Below are 24,201 nucleotides of genomic sequence, written 5' to 3'. Positions count from 1 at the left end.
ATTAACACACCAGTCAGTGCTGTGTTCTAACAGACTGAAATATGAATCAGGTCAGTATGTTCCAAAGTAAGTCAAGGGGATGAACTCAGGAGCTCATAGGTTCCACATTCCTTGGCAGTTTAAAGTTTGCTCTGGACTATTTTCTTGTCATATTATTTGAATTTCCACATCTAATAGCCTACATGAAGCTGCTTGTCCATCTCTTGGGTGTTGAAGGTTCACCTGAGGACTCTAATCTCCTCGGCTTAATTTCCAAAGAAGTCAAATCCTATCGTTTGTCTGCAAAGTTTAAATCATTAGCTCACATGATAAACCTGCTCTGACACCCGGTATGTAGGCTCCATTCCCATGCCTATGTCAGGGTCCTGACAGTGAGAGGCACCACCTCCCTCCATCCACAGCAGAGAGAGGCTGCTGCAGCTGTGGGCAGGACGAGCTTAAGCCTCCTGGTGAACAGGGCAGCAGGTCATGCTTTATCGACAGGTCGATTAAGTCGCTCGGTGTCAGGAAAACTAGGCTACACTTTTCTCTTTGTTATTTATTTCTACATTAAAATTTCGATGGCTGAAGCCCGGCGAATAGAGGAGGGAGAGGGGGAGCGCAGAGAGCAGCGGGACGTCCGGAGCAGGAGCCAGACAACAGGTAGCGTGTTTGGGAAAGTACCAGTCTGAATGTGATGAGCGGAAAAGTTTCCCGAAACTTCTGACGGTGACTTTCATGTGAAATATGTTGAAGTCTTATCATGTGTCGTCGAAAATAAGCATTACATTCCGACTAAAGAGAAGGGGAACGAGCTAATAAGCTTCTAAACAAAGAGGTAAATTTAGTTAGTAGCTTAACATCAGAGTGGTGATTTAGCATGTTTCCGCTATTTCATTGCTCATTACGTACTTACGTCATGGCTAAACGTAGCATATAATGCCAATTCACATTAGAGATGATAAAATACTAATAAGTCTTGTTTGTTCGTTTAATCTTAGTTTGTCCAGTGCAGTCCAAAAAAATATATTATTTTGGTGTGGTAGTGTAATTAACAGAAGAAGTTGTTTTTCTTTTATTTTAAGGTAATCCAGAAAAATATGGAAGCATGTTGAGGTCGTAGCAGATGAAAAATGCTTTAAAAATGAATTAACGTTCATGAAACTTGTAGGCAGCAGTTCTAAACTGGTGGGTTGGGGCCCCAAAGTGGGTCGCAGGGCCGTTTTCAGAGGGTCTGGAAAAAAAAGTGTGTCAAAAAGTCTGTGAAGCAATCTGTAAACATGTTTTTTTTTTCAATATCTTTGTGCATTTTATACCTTCTTAAGTCCAAACTGCATTATTTTTTCAATATATAAATCTGAATTTTGAGACATGATGGGGATCAGTGTTTGGGCTGTTGTAGGCCAGTACTGATGTTAAACTGATCCGTCGGTGCATCCTTAATTTATTTATCTGTTTATTTTGGTGTCAGACGCTTTGAAATCTCATATAGGTTACTGTTAACCATTAGTATCTTTTTGACCATTCATAAAATTTATATTTTGTGGTGACTGCAGGAATATAATTTTTTATTGATGAACTTGCTATAAAAGAAGATGGTCTGAACCTGCTGTTAACATATAACATTATAAAATGTGTTATAAGCTGACACTATACACATACAGATTGATTGGCATTCCAGTTCTTCCTTAAATTTCGTTTTCTCAACTTTCAGTTAGTAAGTTTGGTCCCTATGAGATTACAGATCTCCTACACGAAGAGGAACCCAGCCAACGATTGCAGCAGCATGAGTATCACAAAAACAATCAGACTCATACAGTAGATACAAAGAACATTTTACTTTCGCTAATATGTTAAAAGATGTGTTTTTGTACCTGTGGTTGTCTTTCTGCGGCTATTAGATTTTTCAGTTGAACAACTGGGTTTCTTTTAGTGCTCAGAAATTCCGACAACGTGGTTAAAGGCTGAACACCACTGTGCTGCAAGCTCATTTACCTTTACAGTCATCATAAAGTAGTTATGGAAACTTTGGCGCTGGTACTTCAACACACAAAGGACATTTGTGCTCAGTATTGGGCTTGTGTTATATCAACAGTCATCGGCTTTTATCTCCAGTCAGCTGTCTGAAACACAAATATAAATGTGTCAGTCTCACGTGTATCTTTGTTATGATTGAGAAGAAGGCGTCCCTTTAATATTTTGTGTTGTGTTTTTTCTTAGCAACACCTGGTGCTCAAATACTTCTCAAAGTTTGCTGTGCCCTGCCCTGCATGGCAATCTACCCCCAACCCATCGCCAAACCCCACCCTGACCCCAGCTGTCTGGACGGGAATTTGTGTCGGTCTCAGGCTGCTGTGTCATGAACAAGCTGTACTTGCCTGCACTCGATCCTCTCTGGATAATGTTTTAATACAGTGTAGTCAATCGGCCCTCAGCATTGTGTATCCACATCATCCAGCTTTCCCACTGTGAATCACCCATCTTTACCTTTAACACCATATAATCTTCTCCTGCGGACGCCGTGTTAGTCACCAACAGCACCATAATATTCTGTGTTTTTCAAGTGTGGGCAAATCTGAGCTGTACAGTCATCTTTTAATAACAACAAAAATGTTGTTTTCATCTCTGACACACTGTATTGAACCAGCAAACTTGCCCCTGCTTGCTGAAAAAACACAGTGTTAGCTTAAAATGTAGAAAGACTTAAGCCAACACTGCATCAGACAAAGTTGTGGCAGGGGTAGTGTGACACTTGGAGGCAGATTGTGTTTTCTTTTTCCCCGTCTTTGTTGCCGTGCGCTTCAGCAGCTGTTGTGTGACGGCTGCTGCTCTGCTGAGTAATGTCGGCATGTGTTCAAGTGAGAGTGCAGCTGTGAGGGGAAACGGTTCCTGCTGACTTCAGCAGCTTTCTCTCTCCTGTGTTTGTAGTGTCTTTTCAGGTGCTAATGGCCAACAAATACCAAGAGATACACAACCTCTTCTCAGTTTTTAGAGAGATTGCCCTGCTATTTGGTCTAGATAACCCTTACCACCAGAGGATCAGTCATTAAAGCTTATAGTAATGTGGGAATCACATCTCAGTCTTCCTCCATTGACAAAAAGTCCCCTGCAGCAGGTAAAGACATGTTGCGCTGGTGATATAATTTGAATTAAAGACATGCCGTGATTGGAGCTGACTGGTGGGACAATAGATGACAATAAATCCCTGAAGATTCCTTAGGTCAGAACAGTCCTGACATGACGTTACACCTCCTCTCTTTTCCACGTAATATGACAAAATTTGACAAACATTTCTTTGAGTGTATTCCAACTTTCTAATTTGACCAATGACTGCGTTAACATGGAAGTGGTGCAGTTATGACCTACCTAATCCTGGAACTCCCCCACTATCAAACATAAAAAAGTCCTACATAGTCAATCAGGGCAGGAACATCATTGGTTCCCACCAAGTTCCCCTATATGAACTGTTCCACCGCTCTGTGAACAGGAAAGCCATCCTGATCTCAGACGATCCAAGTCCCACTGGTCTGGAAAAACATCTACAAAAATCTTTTGTTCCCTCTGCAATCACTACCTTGAGCAATATAAGATAAATAGTATACAACACCTATTTTTTATCCGTGTTACTTTGTATTTCTGATGTACATTTAAATGTGTTTTTATGCAAGTTTTGTTTGTTTCAAAGTTTGTGCCATCCCCTCATCCATCTGTCAGTCTATACTGCAGCAAGCCAGCAGGGGGAGCTCTATTTCTTTTGGCTTCACTCCTAGCAGCTGCTGCTCTGTCCATCTCAACATACAGTCTATGGAATGAACTGTGATCAGATAAGAGATCCTTTTACTTTGGTTCATATTTGAGTTCAGATTAAACTGATTCAGCAACTGTTTGACATTACTGCTGTTAGACCAAAACATAATAATAAACATTCATGTTTCCCACAGAGAATTTGCAGCTAATATTACTAATATTACTGTAGTTTTACTAGTAAACAAGGGGTCCCCAAACTTTTCAAAATAACAGTGCCAGACTGGGGACCCCCTCCATCCCTGCAAGTGGGTAAAGCATAGTTACACACAGCCGTGCTCAATCAAGAATAATCATGTAACAGGCTAAAGTTATCAGTCACTTTTATTTCAGCATAAATCTCACCTGATGAATGTGGCTTTATTTTCACTTTAGGCATATGTTTTTTAAAGAAATCAGTAAAATATGCTCTTTGAAATCATCTCAAAAGGCCTTTTTTTTTGGAAGGCATCATGTGACCCCTCTCTCAGTGTACCTACTCCCACTTTGGGAACCACTGTGTCCAGCGGTCAATTTCAGATATCAAATTAGCCGGCACGTGTTTTACAAATCAGTTAAACTTATCATTTTTTATAAACAGTGGCCTCAAATCCCAGTCAAATGCTCTTTTAAAACTGTAGTAAAGACTCCCACCTCTAGTGGCCACTGTAGCTTCAGTTTATGGCCACTGCCTTCCTGCTAGAGCTTTACCCTGACACTTAGCTGGAAGTAAACATGAGAAGCTTAGCATTTAGTATATCATAGGAACAGCATGATACGGCAGTATGTTGAACTAGAACATGGACACGAAGATGTTTGTAGGCTGTTATACTTGCATATAACTACTCATCATAGGGGTAAGTAACCACAATAAGCACAATATAAATCTGCAAAGAAGAACAAAGGCTGGCAAAGCTAGCGGCTAACTTTAGCCACACTCTACACCAGGCTCACATCATATACCCACTGACAAAATGACTACATGACGAATTTGACCTTTTTCTGAGTATCTTCTCCTCTTTAGACTAGTCAGGTAAACACAATTTAAATGTGCATTCAGCCTAATAACCTTCTGGGAACATCCTTACTTTTAAGCATGTTAGCATAAGGAAGTTAGCCTTTAGCATAGAGCACTGTACCTCAGTACAACTTAGTTGTGGAAACTTTTTTGTGCAGGTTTTATGCAATTATTATAGAGAAGGAATGTGAATGGAATTAGAAATACAGACAAGAATGTGAGAACTGACATGCAGGAAATGAGCCACATGCTGCTAGACCATCTGTGCCACAATTAGAGGCTAAAAGCAAAGTGAGTTTTATTTATTTTATTTTTTTATTTTGCTACACTTTGTAAATTTATCCTTGTTATGTCACTTTTGAGATGCTAAATTGATCTCTGAACAGATGCCAAACCAAATCAAGATTGTCTGCTTTGTCAATTCTGATTTTTCCTGATTTAAAGAGTCAGATATTTTGACTTTATGCTATTGCCAGGTAAAAGTAGTTACATTGCTTAAGTAAACTATTTAAGTTTATACAGACTAGTACAGGCTGTATTTAGATAAAATCTACAGTACTGTTGTGTTCTCATGCTTAAATGCAAGTTTTATCTCTGGGAATCTCACAGCATAGCTGAGCTTGCACTCGTTATCATGCATTTTTTCCCAGCTTTTTATCAAAATTTTTTTGAGATACTTATGTCCCAGTAGTGCAGGTGTATCTGCAGCTCAACAATAAAGCCCTTTATTAGATTTTAGTCAGAATACCTTTGTCCTTAAACTTTTAATGCAACTTCACAGGAAATCCGAGGGACATTAAGATATTTTGCTTTTCTTTTTTCTACTCAAAAGTAAACTTAAACCCACACCCCTTCACTTGGATTCTTTTATCTGAAATTGTCTCTATTTTGATTTATATTTGTACTTTTTCCTTTTATTTAGAGAGGACGGTAGACAGAGCAGGATATCAGGGGAGTGAGAGAGGGGGATGACATGCAGGAAAGGAGCGATCAGAGCCTCGTCTTCAGCTGTCTCTTAAAACTTTACAAAGTCACATGTAGGCCTGCTTTCAGGCTCATTTATTTACTTGAGTATCTTACTTGTAGTGTGCTCGTCCATGCGGTCATCTCTATTGATTTATTTTGTCCCTTTTTTGTTGAGCAGTTTGAGCTTTGCAAGCTGGGCTGAAAGATGCTTCATCTATCTTTAGTTTCACCAAAATAGTTACATCAGATTTGATAGCTTAGAAAAGATAAAAATTACTCAGATAATTTCAGTTGATCTACTTTTAGACTGATGCCAGGTAAGGCACAGAGGATAAAGAATTCCCCTGTGACCTCTCACTTTGATAGAAAAAGACAGTGCCGATGTAGTATCGTGTGGCACAACCTCCACTTCCTGAATGACCACATTCCAGTTCTTCAGATTGGCCAGGGTAACACAGGAGAGCTGAGGTAGAACAAGGCCCTCCCTCTTCTTTCTGTTGTCTGTGGGTGTGTGACTGCAGGCTTCAAACTCTTTGTCACTCTGACACCTTACCGATGTACCGAGAGAGTGGAATATGCCTCTGAGGATGAAGATTTTAGGTTCCCTCTTTTAATTCCTCACAGGTAGGGAGATCATTGCAACAGAAGAGTTCTGTAGAGGACAAAAACATATCAGAGCATAGATGAAAGTAGGTTTAAGGAGACAAGTGTTCTGTTGTGCCATGTTTTATCAGATTTAAGGAGATAAACACTTTGTGGGTTAACTTCACATATTTCTTGCTCAGTAAATCAGTAGAGCAGTAGCTCTCTGTTGTTAAAGTGTAACTCAGGGTAGCATAGCACTGTGGCGCTAACAGATAACAACTAACAGGTGTGACAGGTGGATTGGACTGGAAATGAGGTCATGGTTTCTGGCTTCAGGCAGTGACAACAAAGCTGACTTCAAACACTGTGCGGGTTTATTTCTTTAATACAAGCTGTTCTATATCATATTTTATGTCTGATTCACACTTAGACTTGCAGCCAACCGGTGGATTGTGATGTCAATATGATAATTGTAAGATTTTTGAGTGAGGCATGAGATTAAGAACTCTGCCGAATAGGACAGAAATGGAACAAAGCATTGTTTTGTGTCTGAGGCAGCAAATTACAAGAATCAGCTGTTTTTATTTAATTTGTGTCCTTTCCAAATATCATGTTAAAATCTGTTCAACAGTCAAATCTTTATTATCATTGTAGAAGACATTGAAACAGAAAAAATATAAAATCTACGGTACCTGGGAAGGCTCAGATGCACTGTTTCTTTTCACGTTGTCATTTTAACCACTATCTTTTGGCCATATCTTTTATTTTAGTACTTTCTTTTTTACTACCATTGTGTCAGTATCTCCAACAGCAGCATGTTCCACACCCTCAAGACATCTAGAAATACTGATTAAAAGTCATTTAAACACATTACAGCATTTTTAAACCTCGCTTAATAAGGAAATGTACAGGTGGTGTAGAGAGAAAAATGATTATTGTCAGCTATAATGATCACAGAAGGCAATCTTATGTTGATAAACAAATTAAAAATGCTTAAATGGTTGTCATATGTGATATGCAGGCTTCCCAGATAATCCATAGATTGTAAGGGAAACATCCCAAAGTCAGAAAATTGCCTCTGCTTCTCGCTGCACACATGCTCAAATGCGTGTGTATTGTGCATGTGGTGAGGAGGACAAAAATCTGAATGTTTCACATTCTGATGAAGCGTTTCCAACCAGTTTTTTATATTAAACCAGGCAAAGCCCATGGTGGAGGTTGAAGAGAAAATCTAGATTTTCCAAAAATAATTAATTTTAATGAATCAATAAAACTGATTTATTGCACAGGTCTAGAAAAGAATAAAATAGAAGACATGATTGTAAAAGTTCTTGAGATGTGAATATAAGGAAATGTGTTGCAATGCTCATGATAATAAGTTTGTGTCTTGGAAACAAACATGCATGATGCATGTGAATCATAAACAGAGTTATTTTAGACCAACTGGTTCATCCAGCTTTAATTACTGATGCTCCTGGCTGGGGTTAGGTACTTGTAAGTCAGGTACATGGAGTTCTGGAGGAAACAGCAAGTGTTTCAACCGTCAAGCCATTCTTTGATTTTAAATCCATCTGAGTAAAGACCATGTTCCCAGTGTCACTGGTGCAGAGAGACAGGATAGAAAACAGAACTACAGATTTTATTATACGATTGATTCTCCCATACTCTCACAGATATCTCTTTCAATTTTTTCTGTGTGAATTGAGCTGGGGGTTTTTTTGTGTGTGTTTTTTAAATTGGTAAGAAGGAATGCACTGCTTTATTTATTTATTTTAGCAATATGTCTATGATGAGTTTATTTTTGAAAGGCACAGAAATAGTTCAATAGTTTGTTACTTTATAACATTTTCTATAAATGTTCTGCATCAGCAGATATTTATTAGCCTGTTTGAAACACCTTAATGTCTTGGATCATTGTAAATACCAAGAAATTGTCCTTGTTGCAATTCAACATTGTTCAAAACGTCTCCTTTTCCTCTACAGACCATCCTGAAAGAACCAAGCAAGATCACATAAACTCAAGGTAAATCTTTGTCCCTTTCATCTTTCTATTTATCCATCTACACTCACATTCCCTCTATTAGGTATGTGAATCCTAGAAGATTAGTGGTTCTATCATAAGACAGTGGCTGTAGACTGTAGATCTCTGGCACTCCGTCTCGTGGGCCGTTACTATGAGACGCTGTCTCTGTCAAAACAGAAGTGGCCTGGTTTGCAGGTACAACATATTTTTGGATTTGGATTTGTTTTTAAATCCAACTTTATTCATAAACCAAGTCTGGAAGTTGCATTCATGAAATAACTTCATTGCAAACATAACAGACTAAGCAACATTTCATAAATAAAATAGAGAAAAAGATCAGAGGTCTAACCCAGGGGTAAATTATTTATAGATCTGTTACAGAAGTAGGAATGCAAACAGTGGCCAACTTTAGCTTTGTTAGTTTTAGCTAAAGCTAACAAAGCTTTGTAGTTAACATTACTGTGTAAGCCAGCTAAGTCAGCTTTAGCAATATGAACTTTAGCAAATGTAGCAAAAACACCTGGCTACATAAGCTATGTAGATAGATAATATGCCAACATTAACTTTGTAGCTTCATTAGTATAGATAACCTTGAGCTTCGTGAGCTTTAGCTTTAGTTAAGTTAGCTACATAGCAACATTATCTACATAGCTTATGCTGCTAATGGAGCTACATTTGCTATGTACAATGTTTACATGAAGGTCAAGCTTTTTTCTTGTAAGCAGACTGCTTTCAGGGCTTTATTAAACATTTTATAATTAGGTTTTTCAGGTCAGGATTTTAACTTTTCGGTTTTGGTATCCTAACCCTAACTTTAACCCTTACCCTAACCTAGCTGAAAGTTTAACCCTATTTTATTTTGAAAGTTTTAGCGTGTGTTTCTCCTCTCATTCTGTCTATCCATCGATCTATCCGTCCTTTTGCTTGCATTGTGTTGCAGTATTGCGTTGTGCTGGAGTTGAACAGGCATCACTCAAGTTTCCAACCCAAGTCTCTACAAACTGAGTAAGAATAGATCAAAAATATAAATTAGTCTGGTTGCTGAATAGGTGCCAGTTTACTTCCCAAGCACTGCCCAGTTACCCTTTTGCAAGGCCCCAGCTACTTGGGCATCCCCTCAACACTGTGACATCTCTCCTTTGACACATCTATAATTTTTTTGACTTTTCACATTTTGATATAAGTTGTTTTTCTGGGCTTGTCAACTAAAGTTGGCTTAAAGAAAGTGTAATGAGATATTATGCCTTGAAACTAGAGCAGTACAGTTCCTTGATTTTGAGTTATTTCCGTGTGTTGCTGTGAATGCAGCTCTATCCCTTTAACAGTCAGTTGTGCTGATGGTGAGGTTGTGAAAGGAGAAAACAATGGACTGATCCATCCTCACTGACTGACTGAATGAAGCTCAACACAAGGATGAACATGTCATTCGGCTTTTTTAGATGTTGTTTACAGACATACCTAAAGCGCAGCCTAGTCATGTAAAGAGATCTTTAAAAAAATCTCTCTTTATTATGGATACCACAACTTCCTTTGTTTACAGCTCAGCATCAATTAAATCACATGGTGTGGAGGTGAAGTCTTGTATCTTTGGTCTTTTCCCCTGATAGTTTACATCCCCTCTTGCAGTTAGTCCTTAATGAGCAGCAAATGTGTTAATGATGCTCCCACCTCTACTGTCAGGAGAATTAGCCGTAGCTTTGGTGAGGAGTCTTAGTTTTTGATTTCAACACCTTTTAAAAGCGAAAAGGAAGTTAAGCAGATAATCTTAATATTGTGTTGTTGCAGATTTAAAGTGATGGGATGGGATTAGAAAATAATCCTCTATATTTAGTAGAAAACAGCCAGAGGATACCAAACATTAGCAGCTCCTGTGCAGAGATAAGGTGTTGTATGGGACAATAGAGTCATTGTCATGCGTTCACCTGAGATTGGTAGCAACTACTTGGCACCATGTTGATATAAGTTCGGTGGATTTTCACTGAGCACATGAACAACAGCAGCAGGGATTGTAGACTTCATTATTGAACACACTGCTTAGGAAGAACTTCTGTTTGTTACTATCCCCCTAATCCCTCATCTTGAGCTTGCTCCAGAAGTTGTTTGTAGTTTGTAGTTGTTTGTGTCCATGTTTTTTTCTGTATTGCTACCCCACAGCCCTCTCTGATGATTTTATTTTTATCTGCCTATGAGTATCCTCTCTATTTTTGTCTGTACCTCTGCATCATTGTAAATGAGGGCTCTCTTAGGATGTGCAACCATGAGCTCTTTAGACTATGAACTGTCAACTTTTAGGATTTGTGTTGTTCATTGTACATACTAGTGCACTAACTCAGCAATGAAGAGTCTCTTTAGCATTTTAACCTCATATCTAAATCCACTAGTGTCCTGTCCTTTATAGAGAGGCGACTGGTCCGATAGTAAGGCTATTGTCTCTCAGCTGGAAGGTTGGGGGTTTGATCCCCAGCTCCTGCAGGGTTGAGGTATCTTTAGCCAAGACACTTAAAGGGATATTTCAGTATTTTGGAGTTGGGTTGTGTAAGGTAATTGGCAATAGTAGTGGCGTTAGCCTCCAGTGATTTCAGTGAGCACTGCCCCTTCAAACAGGACATGGAGAAACTAGGTTATACAGTGTTGTAGATGGTTTCTCTGCATAATTCAGCAAGTTTAAGGTATACATGGGCCCAAAAAACAATGTTGGCTCAATTGTACATGATGTCAAAGTTTTTTTAAGAATTTTATTTTTCACCCAGAAAGCTTCTGTGTTTGGCACTATTCTTCCAATGCAGGGTTCACCTACCAGCCACGTATTCTTCCGCCTCAGTGTATCTGATCAGCTGTTTGGGTCTGCGGGCTTTGTCAGACAAAAAAGTAACTAATCTAAGGCCCCGTCCACACGGAGACGAATTCTAACCTTGCAAAGCAGACAGATACGCCTGTTTCCGTGTTTCTCACTGGCAAACCCATCTTGCAAAGCTCCCGTCTGAAACTGTTTGGGCCTGGTTAGAAAGTGACAGGACCAATCAGCGACAAGGGGCAGTACTTTTGGGTGTGGTGGAGTCGTGATGTTAGCAAAATTACTGATGGCTAATGCTACTACTATTGTCAAGTGCCTCATACAACTCAACTTAAAAAATACAGCAATATCCCTTTAGATCAGGGCAAATAGGATGGGAGTGTTACCAATTGTAATGGCCCAAGGTTTGGGCTTAATAGAAAACAAAAACATGAAAAACATCCTGCAGACTGGACTTTGCTCCTGACCTATTTTATTCTTATCTTGTTTCTGCAAAGCTCTATATGTTATCATGTCTCTCTGTGTGATACATTCTTTTCTCAATTATCTGTAGAATAAATGAGCAGTACATGTTGAGTATTTATTATGCCGTTGCTAAGAGCTAACTTTCTATCAGCTGAGTCATCGTAAAGCTACAGTCCTGCCTTTGTTGTTTTTGAGTTCCACACCTTAATAATCAATATCTTTGTTTTCTTATCAGCCCAGGACCTCTGTCTACTATACGAGCTGCTATCAAAAGAAGTGAGTTTGCCTTTGGTCAACTTTTGTGGTTTCAAGATCTAATAAAACCTGTACTGAAGACTTTTTCACCCATTTGATTTTAGAAATCGGACACCTATATTGTTCAACTCATGTATGTTCATAGATGGGGTTATTAGCTGACAAATTCTCAAATCTAATCAAGTTGAACTTCTTTTTTTTCTTCAGCAAGAACAAACTCTCAGAGTGACCACACCAGAGACAGACGGTATGTATTGGATGTTAGTGGATACGTTTATTGGATATTGCATTTGGATCTTCTCATGGCGTAGAAGTGTGTTGTTTGTGTTTCAGGCGTCCAGAGATCACCATCGTCTCAGCAGAACCTCTGGCCAGTAACAGCTGGTTCTCAGGAGGGTCTGTGGTGTTTCCTCCTCCCCAGTCAGGCTGGCCTGCTGGAATCCAACCTGTTTCTCAGGTAAGCCTCACCTGTGGTGCTGTTTGATTTTGCTTTGTTATTTTATCACTGACATTTTTTGATACTTTGGCCAATTCTTTTATGGTATGCTTCTGGTATTTTTCTGACTCATGAGCAGGGCTGGTCTTAGAATTTCAAATCTTTGTGCAAAGCTGAAGTCATTTTTTCAAATTTGGCTTTCCTTTAATGGTGCATATCATTGAAAAACAAGTTTTTAGTGTTTCTGCAAATGTGGATTGGTATCCGGAATATCTTCCAGCCTGCAAAATGTGATACAAGCCAACCTGATGTTTTGCTCAGGGTCAGCCCATATCTGAAAACAGGAAAGCTGATGGTTCGTTGAGAATCTGTGTTCGTTGTGACATCAAAATGGCTGTCATTATAATAAATAAAACCTTCCCCTCACCTAGCATCTCCACCCACAGCCATGAAAGCACACAGCTTTATTTATGTCTGCACAGCCCTGGAAAGAGACAGGAGGGAGAAAGGGATTTTATGCCTTTATTTGTACAGGTTGACAGTGGAAAGAGCTGGAAAAAGGGATTAGAAGGGGCGCTGGCATGGGGTATAAGAGTCACAGGCCAGACTTGAGCCCAAGCCGCCCGCATACACGGGGTACAACCTAACCACTAGGCCATCTGCACCCCCCAAAAATGGCATTTTAACATGGGAGTTATGGAGATTCCTTAGCTTTTGCAACTAGCCTCAAGTGGACACTTAAGAAACTGCAGTTTGGTGCACTTCCTTAACTGGTCTTGTTTTTCAACACAGGAAGCAGCAGCCTGTTTTAAGTATAATTTCTCAACTTCTCAAAGTTTAAAAAGGTAACATATTTAAGGACATCAAGTAAATATGCTATAAAGTAGCTGTGGCTTTTTAAGTGATTTCCATTGGTTTATAAAACAGCCTACCAACTCCTGATACACAACCATCAGCGCAATGCAAAGCTAAATAGAAAAATAGCGTGTACAGGTGTAAACGGCTCTCTTTTTCATGACTTAGCCCCCACCATCCTATGACCAGGTGATCCAAGAGAAGACCCAGGAAGAGCACACAGTCATACCCACTGCAGCCCCCCGCAAGACCGCCTGCACCACCACAAGCTCCACACAGACCGACCCTGTGAGGGAACAGTCCTCTGAAACTGTCCCACAGTGCAGTGCTGCTCCACAACCATCAGGAAAAAGACCCACTGGTGAGCTACACAATAATCACAGTGGTTTCATAAATACTGGCTACTGTTTCTGTTTTTGTTTTAGGCTAATTTTGATCTAAATTTTTTTTCTTTTTCTTCCTTACAGGTCAAAAGCCTAAAAAACCACCAAGGCCATCACTGCCCAGAGTTAAAGAACCAGCCACTGAGACTGCTGGAACAAATATTACATTACCTACTAGCTCTGAAAGCCAAAGTGACTCCAAGACAGATTTAAGGCAATCAAATGAAACAGATTCCACGCAGACTTACACCAGATCTGTCATTGTGCACTGGGATACTTCTGAAAACCTTCCTTCTTCCCCTGCTGCTCAAACGACTCCCTCCTCTTCAGACTTGGACGACAATCAACGGCCAGTTCCACTTCCTCGTACAAAAAGACTAAACACACCCAATACAGGAGAGGTGAAAGTCCAAACTCTGGTTAAGCTCGGTGAAAGTAGTGAAGAAAACCTCCCTGATCTAGAAGACATCTCCTCAAATAAGTATTTACAGGAGTTATTGGAAGTTTTTACAGCAGACATTGAGTCTGAGAGGAAAACTGACATCCCAAACCAATCAGAAGAGATCTTAGAAGGTGAAAATGCTGATGACGAAATGAGCACCAACCACAGTCAACGTGATATCCGTGCCAGGATCCAGGCCTTTGAGAGCCAGGTTTGTGAGGAGGGAAATGTTGAACCTGCCAAACCAGAACCTAAACCCAGGAAACCACCAAACAAACCTCTGGTCGCTGCCAAACCTTCTGTAGCTCAAAAACCTCAGTTTAACCAGAGTACTGAAGAGGACAATCAGAATGTCTCGACCACAAAAATCCCACCGACACCAGCTCCTAAACCTCCCAAGAAACTCGTGGGAGAGTCTGTGAGAGACGAACTAGAGAGCATACACAACAAGGGGGTGATTCCAAAGAGATCCCGGCCATCTGTACTGACCAGGTCCAACTGCATCTGTGAGGATGAACCGATTCCAGTTATACCTCCTAAACCTCCCGCAAAGCCTGTTAAAGAACCTTTGAGACCGAACCTCAACATAAACAACCACAACTCAGCCTCCATGACCCGAGAGAATGAGTATGTGGAAAGTCCAACAAGTGAGTAGCATTTGATATTTCTAGGACTAAATACTGCTCGTACAGGAAAGTTATGAGTACTTTTATTTTCAGCGGCTTGTTTATTATTGAAATGTGTTACAGCAGCAAAGATTTATTTTTTGAATAACCTAAAAAATGTCTGGCAGAACTTGGAGCAATGCAAGAAACGAGCAAAGACTGTGCTCACAGTGTAAAGCATTCAAGGTTCTTATTTTGTCTGACATGATGACAGAAAGCAAAAATCAGAGCATAGAGTGTTAAAATAGTTTTTTCAACTACCAAAAGGTCAAACAACCATCTAACAGATAATCATGACAAGAAATGAATGAAGGAAGTGAGTCTGTAGCTTGCAGCTAGCATATAAATGTATACAGTACGAACTTGTGTTTTGTCATTCTTTCTTTTAAAGAAAATGTTTGAATGGGGTTACTGATAACAGACTGGCATTTTCCATTAATTGCTTGAGAGCCTGTGAGAGGTAGCCTTGCTGGCCTTGCATAAAGAGTAGAAGTATTAGATCAGCCAGTGTGGCACCCACAAAATCCAGAAACATGCCTAGCAACACTTCTACACTTCCCTATCAGTATGTGTTTTTATTTATTTTTTGTTTGATACAGTAAAAATATGTCATGTAGAGACTTGAGTTGTAGAAGTTATGTACAGTTACTTTTGCATTATAAGCTGTTTTCCCGTTTTGTTGTACTGTAACCTGATAGCAATGGCTGCCGCCAATGTAGTAGTTAGCTGGGATGTAGCTTTAGTATGGTGGCAGTTTTAACAGAACTGGACCACATTTCTTTATTAAAACAAGCACAAAGAGCCACAGTGAAAGCTTTTCTTATCAGTGTAGTTGTTTTTGTACGTCTCCCAATAGGCATGATTTTTAGCCACCGATAAGCTCTGCCGTTCAAATACTACAGCAGGGCTAGCCTGTATAGCTCAGGTTAGCACTGAAGCTGTGCATGCTTACTACCTCATTCTGTCTTGTTGCTCTGATTGGCCTATCATGAATGTGACAGAGCATTCATCCAATCACCTTCTGAGAATTTCTTTGAAGAGCCCTGCCCTTCCCAAACACATTGTGTAGGAGGTTTCCAAGATGAATGTGAAATACATCCATGCAATGGATATATGAAAAGATTCAGGTTAGAATCTTTAGGCAAATAGCCTCATGGTTCCTGTTCCATACTTAACACCCAGCCATGAAAGTGATATTAATCTCTTGTCAAGAGGGAACAAATTTTCTAACTGTTCCTTCATTGACTTTAAAGTGACATTTTACAAAACTGCAAAACTACATTTTGCTGCTTGGAAAAACTCCACTACTTTGCAGAATTGCAAATGACATGCGTATCCATTTGTTAGCTTTGACTTTGTTTGCCCTCTGAGAACCTAAAACACACAGTGATACAGTAAAGTGTCTTTCTGCTCAGATCACACCCCGGTCAAACCTCAGCGTAACGTGGACAGCAATGGAGGCTCCTTCCCTAGACAGAGTTTAACACGGAGACCGACCACCATCAGGGTCCCCAGCAAAACTGATTCATGTGAGTCTGTGCTCTTATTTGTTGTTTATCTCTGTGTTTACTGTCAGTTATTCTTAAATAACTGCATTTCATGTGTGCAGTATGATATTATATAGAAGCAAACATTTTTTTGCAATATTAACCTTATTTTCTTAATTAGTATATCCATGCTAAAAAAAATGCACTTTGTTTGCCACCAAAAAAAGTTTTCTCTATGTAGTGGTTAAGAGGCATCTCCTCTCAGTTTCAGATAACTTTCAAGACAACCCCCCTCCCCTCCCTGCTCAGAAGCCTGTGGGCCACCTAAACAACTCCATGAACCACAGCCAAAGTCGGGTACCTGTCCTCCCTGTCCAGGTGGGTTTTTACAGAAAAATGCACCTTTTCAGACCTTTAAACTCTGCCAAGAAGACCAGATGAGTCAAAGGAATTTAGATACACAAGAGAGGAAAGATTTTGTGGTCATCCTCTTTGTACTCTGGCATTTCTTTAAAGTATCTATTTGATGCATCAATAAGAGCTATGATATGGTTCATTTTGAGTTCAGAAACTCTCTGAATCAGGTTTATCTTGTCTGTCAGCTGTTGGCTTACCTGCTTCTTTCCTGTGTTTTCCACAAACAAAGAGACTTTTGTAGCCCCGGGTACACCTACTTGCTGTTGATGGGAAGGTCTGGCTGAATGCTTAATGTTAAAGCCTGGTTTCAGTGCAGCAGGCTGTGTGTTTGTCTAAGTGTTGATAAAACTGAAATATTAAATTCCTCTGCAGGAGTCGTTCCAGTCTGGGCCTGAGCCTTCTCTTCCTCCTCGGTAAGTCATAAAAGTTTAAATAAACATACACTTTGTTGAGATGCTTCTTTATTCCTCTTGACTGTTGTTTTACATTTCAGGAGGCAGAGTACAATCAAATCCCTCCCACCTCGCCCTCCTCCAGCCAAAGCAGGACCAGGAAGACCTCCTCCACCCAGCCCTCAGGTGCAAAGTCGATCCCACACAGCATCATGGGACGTTTCATCTAAACCCCAGACACAAAAGTCCCAAAGGAGAGGACCCGTCTTACCTCCAAGGCCCAACCCAGGCCACCGTCTCTACAACAACTACACAGTGAGAGAAATCCCCACTGCACACATGGCTTGAATCATGCTTTAACTTTTACTTCAGCTGATCTGTTTAATTTTTGCTTTCTTTCACCAGCTTCCCCTTCCTCATGGGATTGCATCCTTTGACTACAATGGGAGTGCTACAGGCGAACTGTCTTTTCAGGTATCTCTACTAGTGTAAATGACTTAAATATATAAGGGTGCAGTAAATTATTGATTTTTAACACTTGATACTGCAGCAACAAAAAGTATAGTTAAAACACTTGTTTTGGGGACTTTCTGAAATTTAACTGCCATATTTTTTTTTCTTTTTTGCAACAGCAACTGCTAATGCTTTTGTGCAATCTAGAGAGAATGCAGTAGTTTGCCTGCCATCTTTCACCAATTTATCCCTGTACTATCCATCTTTCTCATGAAGGAAATGTAGTTTTTGTAAGCTTCTGTTCTTTTTGCTATTATTGAACCGTTAAAATAACTGTTAACATGCTAAATGTTGTCAACAGTATTAAGAAATTTTTAAATATTGAACATTTCAACAAACCTTTTTACCATCTCTGTCTCTTTTGGCCCTTTTCTATAGAAAAATGAAGTGCTTCTGCTGCTAGAGGAAATCGACTACAATACATTTGAGTGCCAAGTTGGAGATGCTAAAGGCAGAGTCAACAAGTCACGAATGAAGGTCATAACTCCGCTTTCCTCCTTCTCAAACATGTCTCCGCCACAGGTAGCTATTCCTTTGTTTCTGAGTGAATGCATGTCTGTAATATGTGAGACTGAACTTGCTCCTTTGTGCCCAGAAGGCTCTGATACTTTAACCTTTAAGTGTCTTTGTTCTCTCCTTCCAGAGTGTCAGTCAAGTTGGTTCAGGAGGAGCTGGACTAAAGGTTCAAGCTGTTTATGACTTCAATCCAGGTGATTTATCAGCCAACAGCTACTTTTATTGATTTAAATAAGGCAGCAACATTTAGCTTAGGCTGTGTATGAAAGCAGCAAGCAAAGCAAGCAAATTTCCGTTTTTTCCACAAGATTTAATTTATCTTCTTTTCCTGGATAACAAAGCTGGTTTTCCCATTTTGGAGAATTTGGGTCAAAGAAGGGGGTTGTGGTGGGTCCTTAATGTCTGGTCAGTTCAGAACCACTGTATTAAAGAACTGTTTATTGTTCTTTCTTTCTAAAAGTTCGATGTTGATATTTATATAACTTTTAATGTAAGTGATTAAACCTAAGCATATAGACAACAATTATGAGGAATATGCTAGCATAGTTTACTTAATCTGTTTACAAAATAAACAACCAGGGCAGTGGTTCTCAACTTCTCAACTTTAATCAGATTTAAAGAGATGATTTGAAATATTTTTTCAACAACTATAATTGCTTGTAGTTAAAGGGAGAAGGGTGTCATATTAGTCTTTGCCCAGGTCCTCAAAATTATTAAACCCACCCCGCTCACACACTTCCACACATGCAGCCCTCCCACACACATTATATTGCTCTGTCCCGCCTTATTTTGTGGCTTTGGTTTTTATGTTTCTGCTCTCTTTATAATATTTATTAGTACATTAAACAACATATAAGAAAATACACTTAAAAGGTACATACAGAATTGATAAAAACAAATTATAATTGTGAAAAATCAAATGTAATGTTGAACCCAAAATTCCTCACATAATGTACACTTTTACTTTTTTGCTTCTGTTTTAAAGTCATGAACGGCTTATTTTTTGTTGTGCACACACAGAGAGTCCTGGAGAGCTGAGTCTGAGAGCAGGTGATATAGTGACCATGGTGGAGCAGGTGGACAGTGAGTGGTACAGAGGCACCTGTAGAGGATCAACCGGTTTCTTTCCCATTAATCATGTCAAAGTTCTGGTAAGTTCCAGCTATTTGGATCCATTCTTGCTAAGCACTGATCATACCTTCAGTGACAACAGTTATTTCTATTTAGAGGTCCCAAAAATGTTTGGGATTTCATTGAATTAATTTTTTTCTTTTTCATTTTTCTAATCAGCCAAATCACTCACCAAAACCTCCCCCAAAGCCACCATCTGCCACAGTCAGGTACAGTTTAATTCAGATGTTTGCACTGGTATCTAAATGCACCAATAATGATCTAACTTGAGGTTTTAAATCTTGTTTCATCTTCCATAAGTGGTCCAAGATGCGTGGCCAGGTTCGACTTTGAGGGCGAGCACAGCGATGAGCTGTCGTTCTCTGAGGGGGATGTGATACAGCTGAAAGAGTACACTGGAGAGGAGTGGGCTCGGGGAAAGATTGGCAACTCTACTGGTATCTTTCCTCTAAACTTTGTAGAGATAATTGAAGATCTGCCTCCAGCTCCGAGTCACCAGCAGACACAGCCGATCAGGATAGCACTGCCTGGTAAGACTATAGCTAGAAACTTAATAGACAAAAGCTATTCTTTCCCTTTTCTCTTTGGCGGAACATAGATTGTATTATACATTTTACTGCCTCTTAAAATGAGAAAACTTCAACATCCATGTTTTACTTTCCATCTGTGCACTGAAATAAAAGGGCAGGCTATGTTGGGTTTTGAAGAGCCTTTGTTCATCCTCTTCTCTTTATGTTGGAGGGCATTTCCCTCTGTGGCATCTCAGGAATTTGTGCTTCTGTTTCTGTTTCATTAAAGAGCAGTTTACAAAAGGCCTGTAGACAGTGAACATGAAGCACAAATATGCTGCAACAAGGGCTGAAGGTTGGGTTTAGAAACACTGAAGTATAGAGTTAAGAGTCCAACTCTAACAATAGACAAATTACTGATTTTTGTCATAAATATAAACATATTAAATATTTTAACCTGTATTTATTATTAAAGAGTTAGTTTGAACCAAGTCTTTGATTGGACAACGACATTCCATAAGTGCTGATAAAGAGAAGAACATCACTGGGACTTTTCAATTTTTTTCACTGTGAAAAAGAATTAGTCTCTTAAATCTTTTAGATCATGTCTGACAAAGTGAAGTAGGCTAAAAAATCTCAAACAGCAACACATCATGGCACCATCTAAAGAAATTCAAGAACAGATGAGAAACAAAGTCACTGACATCCATCAGTCAGGAAATGGTTAAAAAGTCATTTCTAAGGCTCTGGGACAACAGCCAACCATGGTGAGAGCCATTATCCACAGATGGAGAAAACTTGGAATGATGGATAACTCTCCCAGGAGTTGCCGGCCTACCAAAATTACTCATAGAGTGCATTTACGACTCAACCAGGAGCTGAAAACAACTCAGAACAGCATCTAAAGACCTGCAGGCCTCACTGGCCTCATATAAGGTCAGTGTTCATGATTCAACAGTAAGAAAGAAACTGGGCAAAAACTGGCAGCCATGGGAGAGTTCCAAGGCCAAAACCACTGCTGACTTAAGAGAACTCAAAGGCTCGTCTCATATTTTAGAAGACTTTTGGGAAAATATTCTTTGGTCAAACAAGACTAAAGGTGAACTCTTTGCAAGGTGTGCATCCATGGTGGTGGCAGTGTGAGGGTCTGGGGCTGCTTTGCTGCTTCAGGACCTGGATGACTTGTCGTAATGGATGGAACATTTAAATCTGCTCTCTATCAGAAAATCCTGATGGAGAATGTCCAGATATCAGTTCATGACCTCAAGCTCAAGCACGCTTGATTTATGCAGCAGGACAATGATCGGAAAAACACCACAAAATTAAAAAAAGAAAAGTACGTTTTTGGAGTGACCTAGTTTGGCTTTAAAATGAGTGTTTAGTTGGAATTTGTATCTGTGTCATCTGTAAATGTAAATAAAACTTTCCCAGAGCTCCTAGCTCAGACGGAATGACACTTTTTGTGAAAAGTTCCCGTGGTGTTGTTCCCCTGTTATCATCATGAATGTTAATATTGATGTGATACCCTACAACCAAATCTTACATGATATTCAGTGCATCAATCCCTCTCATGTGCCATAAATTTACTTATCCAATAAGCTAGTAAATTTTGAGATTTTTTGTAATCAACCCAACCAAGTTGAATGTATCTAACAGTGTAAATAGCTGTCATAGCATCTCAATTTACTATAACCACTTATATTACAAGTTTCCCGGTCCAGTATTATTTATATACAATTATCACCTATTGTCTTACAGATTTTCAACATTACTTCTTAGGTAATGTCATGAGAAAAAAAGAGGCCTGAAAGTGTAACAGTTAAAATGATTGTCTGTGTTTATTCTGTCAAGCTAACTACCCACAGTTTACATGTAAAAAGTATAGACCCTCATAAACTGAAAGTAAGCTGTAGAACCAGATTTCAGCTATCTCAGCATGAGGACACACATTCCAATATTTTATTAGTAAATCAATACAGAAACGATTAAAATGTATCTCCGGGTTTTGTTTTATTTTTAGCACATTTCCTGATAAGAAAACAGGTAAATGCACTCCATTTTTGTAACCTGTACACCATTATTTTCCAACAGGCATGGCGGCTGCCCAGAGTCCACACCCTGAAGCTGCCCAGGTAACCCATATTTATATAAACAGAAACACCAATAAGGCAGCTTTTTAACTGACCTTGTGTTTTTATATATATCAGGAAAATAGTTTTATATTGCAGCAGTGTTAATTTTGGCAGCTATTTTAAATTTGAGTCTTTATCTTGGTCTTTTGGTGAAATGTCTTTTAGTTTTAGTCACATTTTAGTCATTTCTACCCTTTTCAGGTTTAGTCGAAGAAATCTCAAAAACATTTAGTTTTAGTCCATAAAAAGTCCTCACATTTTAGTCTTTACTTTTAGTCCAAGCATTTATTCTCTTGTCTAAATCTGGTACCAAATCATGGTAGTATGTTCTATGCACTCTGCTTAACCTGGGGTCCCTGCTCTCTACAGCTGGGTCACAATAGCTATAGATGCATTATATTTTGACAGAATTACCCACAGTGGAAAAATATCAGATTTTGAATGTCCAACGAAAACTACATTACATTTTCGTCTAGTTTTAGTCATACTGACGAAAACTAAACTTACTTTTTGTCAGTTTTAGTCATCACAGATCTATTTTTGTTAGTCTTGGTCTAGTTTTTGTCATGGAGAAAAGGCTGTCGATTAACATTTTTAGTCATAGTTTTAGTCGACGAAATTAACACTGTATTGCAAGATATTGAACATTTATTGACCCTTTATCTTGTCGTCTTCTATCCTCTTGCAGGCATCTCAGTCCAGTGTAGAGTGGGTGGTGGCTTTGTATGACTTTGCTGGAAATTCAGAGGGCGACCTCTCCTTTCAACAGGGTGATCAGATCCTGATCACTCAGCATGTGGATGCTGAATGGAGCTGTGGTCGGCTCAATGGCAGAGAGGGCATGTTCCCCAGAACTTTTGTTCAGAGCAGCACAGGTATGAAGTTCTCAAAACACTGGTGTGTTTTTGGTACGATGTACTCAGAGCCCCAGGTTCCCATCTCCAGCCTCTCTGGTTCAGTCATCTCTGAGCTAGTGCCCCTCCTGGTGCTCTTATCTTTTAAATAAAAGGACCCACTTGGCTTTTCCTATAGAATGTAAACAACATGATAATATAAACTTGATAAAGTGCCTGCTTGGATGCCCTCCAAGTGGGCAAATTGTTTACACAGTGCCCTAAAAGTGTCAAAATTTGACAAAGTGTGCTTTAGGGTGCCTTTTAAGTGGACAAAAATCCACAGTGCCCTCTTGGCAGCATCTTAGTGCACACAATTTGAAAAAAATTCTTCTAGGTGGTCCCTTAAGCAGGGAAAAAATGACAAACTGCCCTTTAGGGTAGCCTCCAAGTGGGCAAAGTCTGTCATAGTGCCCTCTAAGGTTCCCTGTTAGCAGGTAAAATCGGACAGAACTCTCTGGATGTCATCTAAATGAGAAACTTTTTTAAAGATTCCAGTAAGTGGGAATAAGTTAAACAAAGTGCTTCTCTGCTGTGAGCCCTGTGTTATTATACAAACAAATGTTTTATTGGTACACTGTTATATTTTTAAAGCAGCTTTAAATTGCTTATGTGGGCTGATCAATATATAAGGCGTGCAGTTACACAAGTCAAAGTAAAGCACCATATTATAAAGAGGCTAAAATCACCTGTTAATTCACTACTTTAAGTTCTATGCATCAAATCCAAATGCCCACTTATGTTTTAAACACCTTCTTTCCCAGGCCAACAGTCGTCTAATAATCAACCCACAGCAGCTGCTGATGGTCGAAGAGCTCGGGCTCTGTTTGACTTTACATCAGACTGTGATGAGGAGCTCACTATGAAGGTATGGGGCTGAATTCTTTTTTAAATTTGATCCTAAAAATTCACTGTGAAATAAATCTATCACGCAGAACTCACTCCCATTTGTTCCTCAGGCTGGAGACATTATAACCAACCTGGAGTCTGTAGATGACGAATGGTTCCTGGGTGATCTGAGAGGGGCACGAGCCCTGGTCCCAAAGAACTATGTCCAAGTACTGGGATAGCGCCATGAGGCTTTCAGCACAACGAAAGAAAGAAGACATTGTAGGATGATCAAATAAAATGAACTCTGAGGGCTCAAGTTATGGAGGTGAACCTTGTTAAATACGAACACAGTATTTCATCTCCAATCATAGCAATTTCTTATTTTCACCAGCTGCCTTAAATTAAAATGGTGTATGTAATGTGTAATGTATGATTATGAATTATGTTGGCCTGAATATTAAATATCCTGGATTTTGACATACAAGACTTGTCTGGATTTCTTCCACAACTCTGCAACTGCACCATCTAGTGGTTTCATTTTGATAGTGCAGTTATCTTTTACACTCCTTGCAGTATAGGGTCAATAACTAAGGTTGCTTCCTTTAACTATGAGATACAAGTGAAACTATTGTATTTTTTGAATCCTTGCACCTTCAAACTTCAAATGTAAATGTACTTAAATCATCTGAGCACTAATTATAAAACAGTAACAATTTTATATTATATAAGTG

At 39.4% G+C, this 24,201-nt stretch overlaps 1 protein-coding gene across 2 annotated transcripts; it reads left to right on the top strand.

Moving 5' to 3' along the window:
* Window positions 1–414: 414 nt before the first annotated feature.
* sh3d19 (SH3 domain containing 19) lies at window positions 415–23,954 on the top strand. Of its 2 annotated transcripts, none has more exons than XM_041786273.1 (21): window positions 415–642; window positions 8,315–8,354; window positions 11,849–11,889; window positions 12,076–12,115; window positions 12,202–12,325; window positions 13,349–13,520; window positions 13,627–14,631; window positions 16,065–16,178; window positions 16,402–16,514; window positions 16,926–16,966; window positions 17,047–17,260; window positions 17,351–17,419; window positions 17,837–17,980; window positions 18,102–18,168; window positions 18,995–19,125; window positions 19,265–19,314; window positions 19,406–19,635; window positions 21,706–21,746; window positions 22,435–22,621; window positions 23,404–23,507; window positions 23,599–23,954. In XM_041786273.1, exons 1-21 carry the CDS (start codon window positions 561–563, stop codon window positions 23,707–23,709), a joined length of 3,120 nt encoding a protein of 1,039 aa, XP_041642207.1. In that variant the 5' UTR covers window positions 415–560; the 3' UTR covers window positions 23,710–23,954. The 2 variants fall into 2 exon arrangements, with proteins under 2 accessions (XP_041642207.1, XP_041642206.1); XM_041786272.1 differs by having other exon boundaries at window positions 416–642; window positions 13,328–13,520.
* The last annotated feature ends 247 nt before the right edge of the window (window positions 23,955–24,201 follow it).

The sequence above is a fragment of the Cheilinus undulatus genome, linkage group 4, assembly GCF_018320785.1.
Source record: "Cheilinus undulatus linkage group 4, ASM1832078v1, whole genome shotgun sequence".
In the NCBI taxonomy this organism is placed as follows: Eukaryota; Metazoa; Chordata; class Actinopteri; order Labriformes; family Labridae; genus Cheilinus; species Cheilinus undulatus.
The sequence above is the reverse complement of the archived record's forward strand: the minus strand, read 5'-3'. Positions and strand labels throughout refer to the sequence as shown.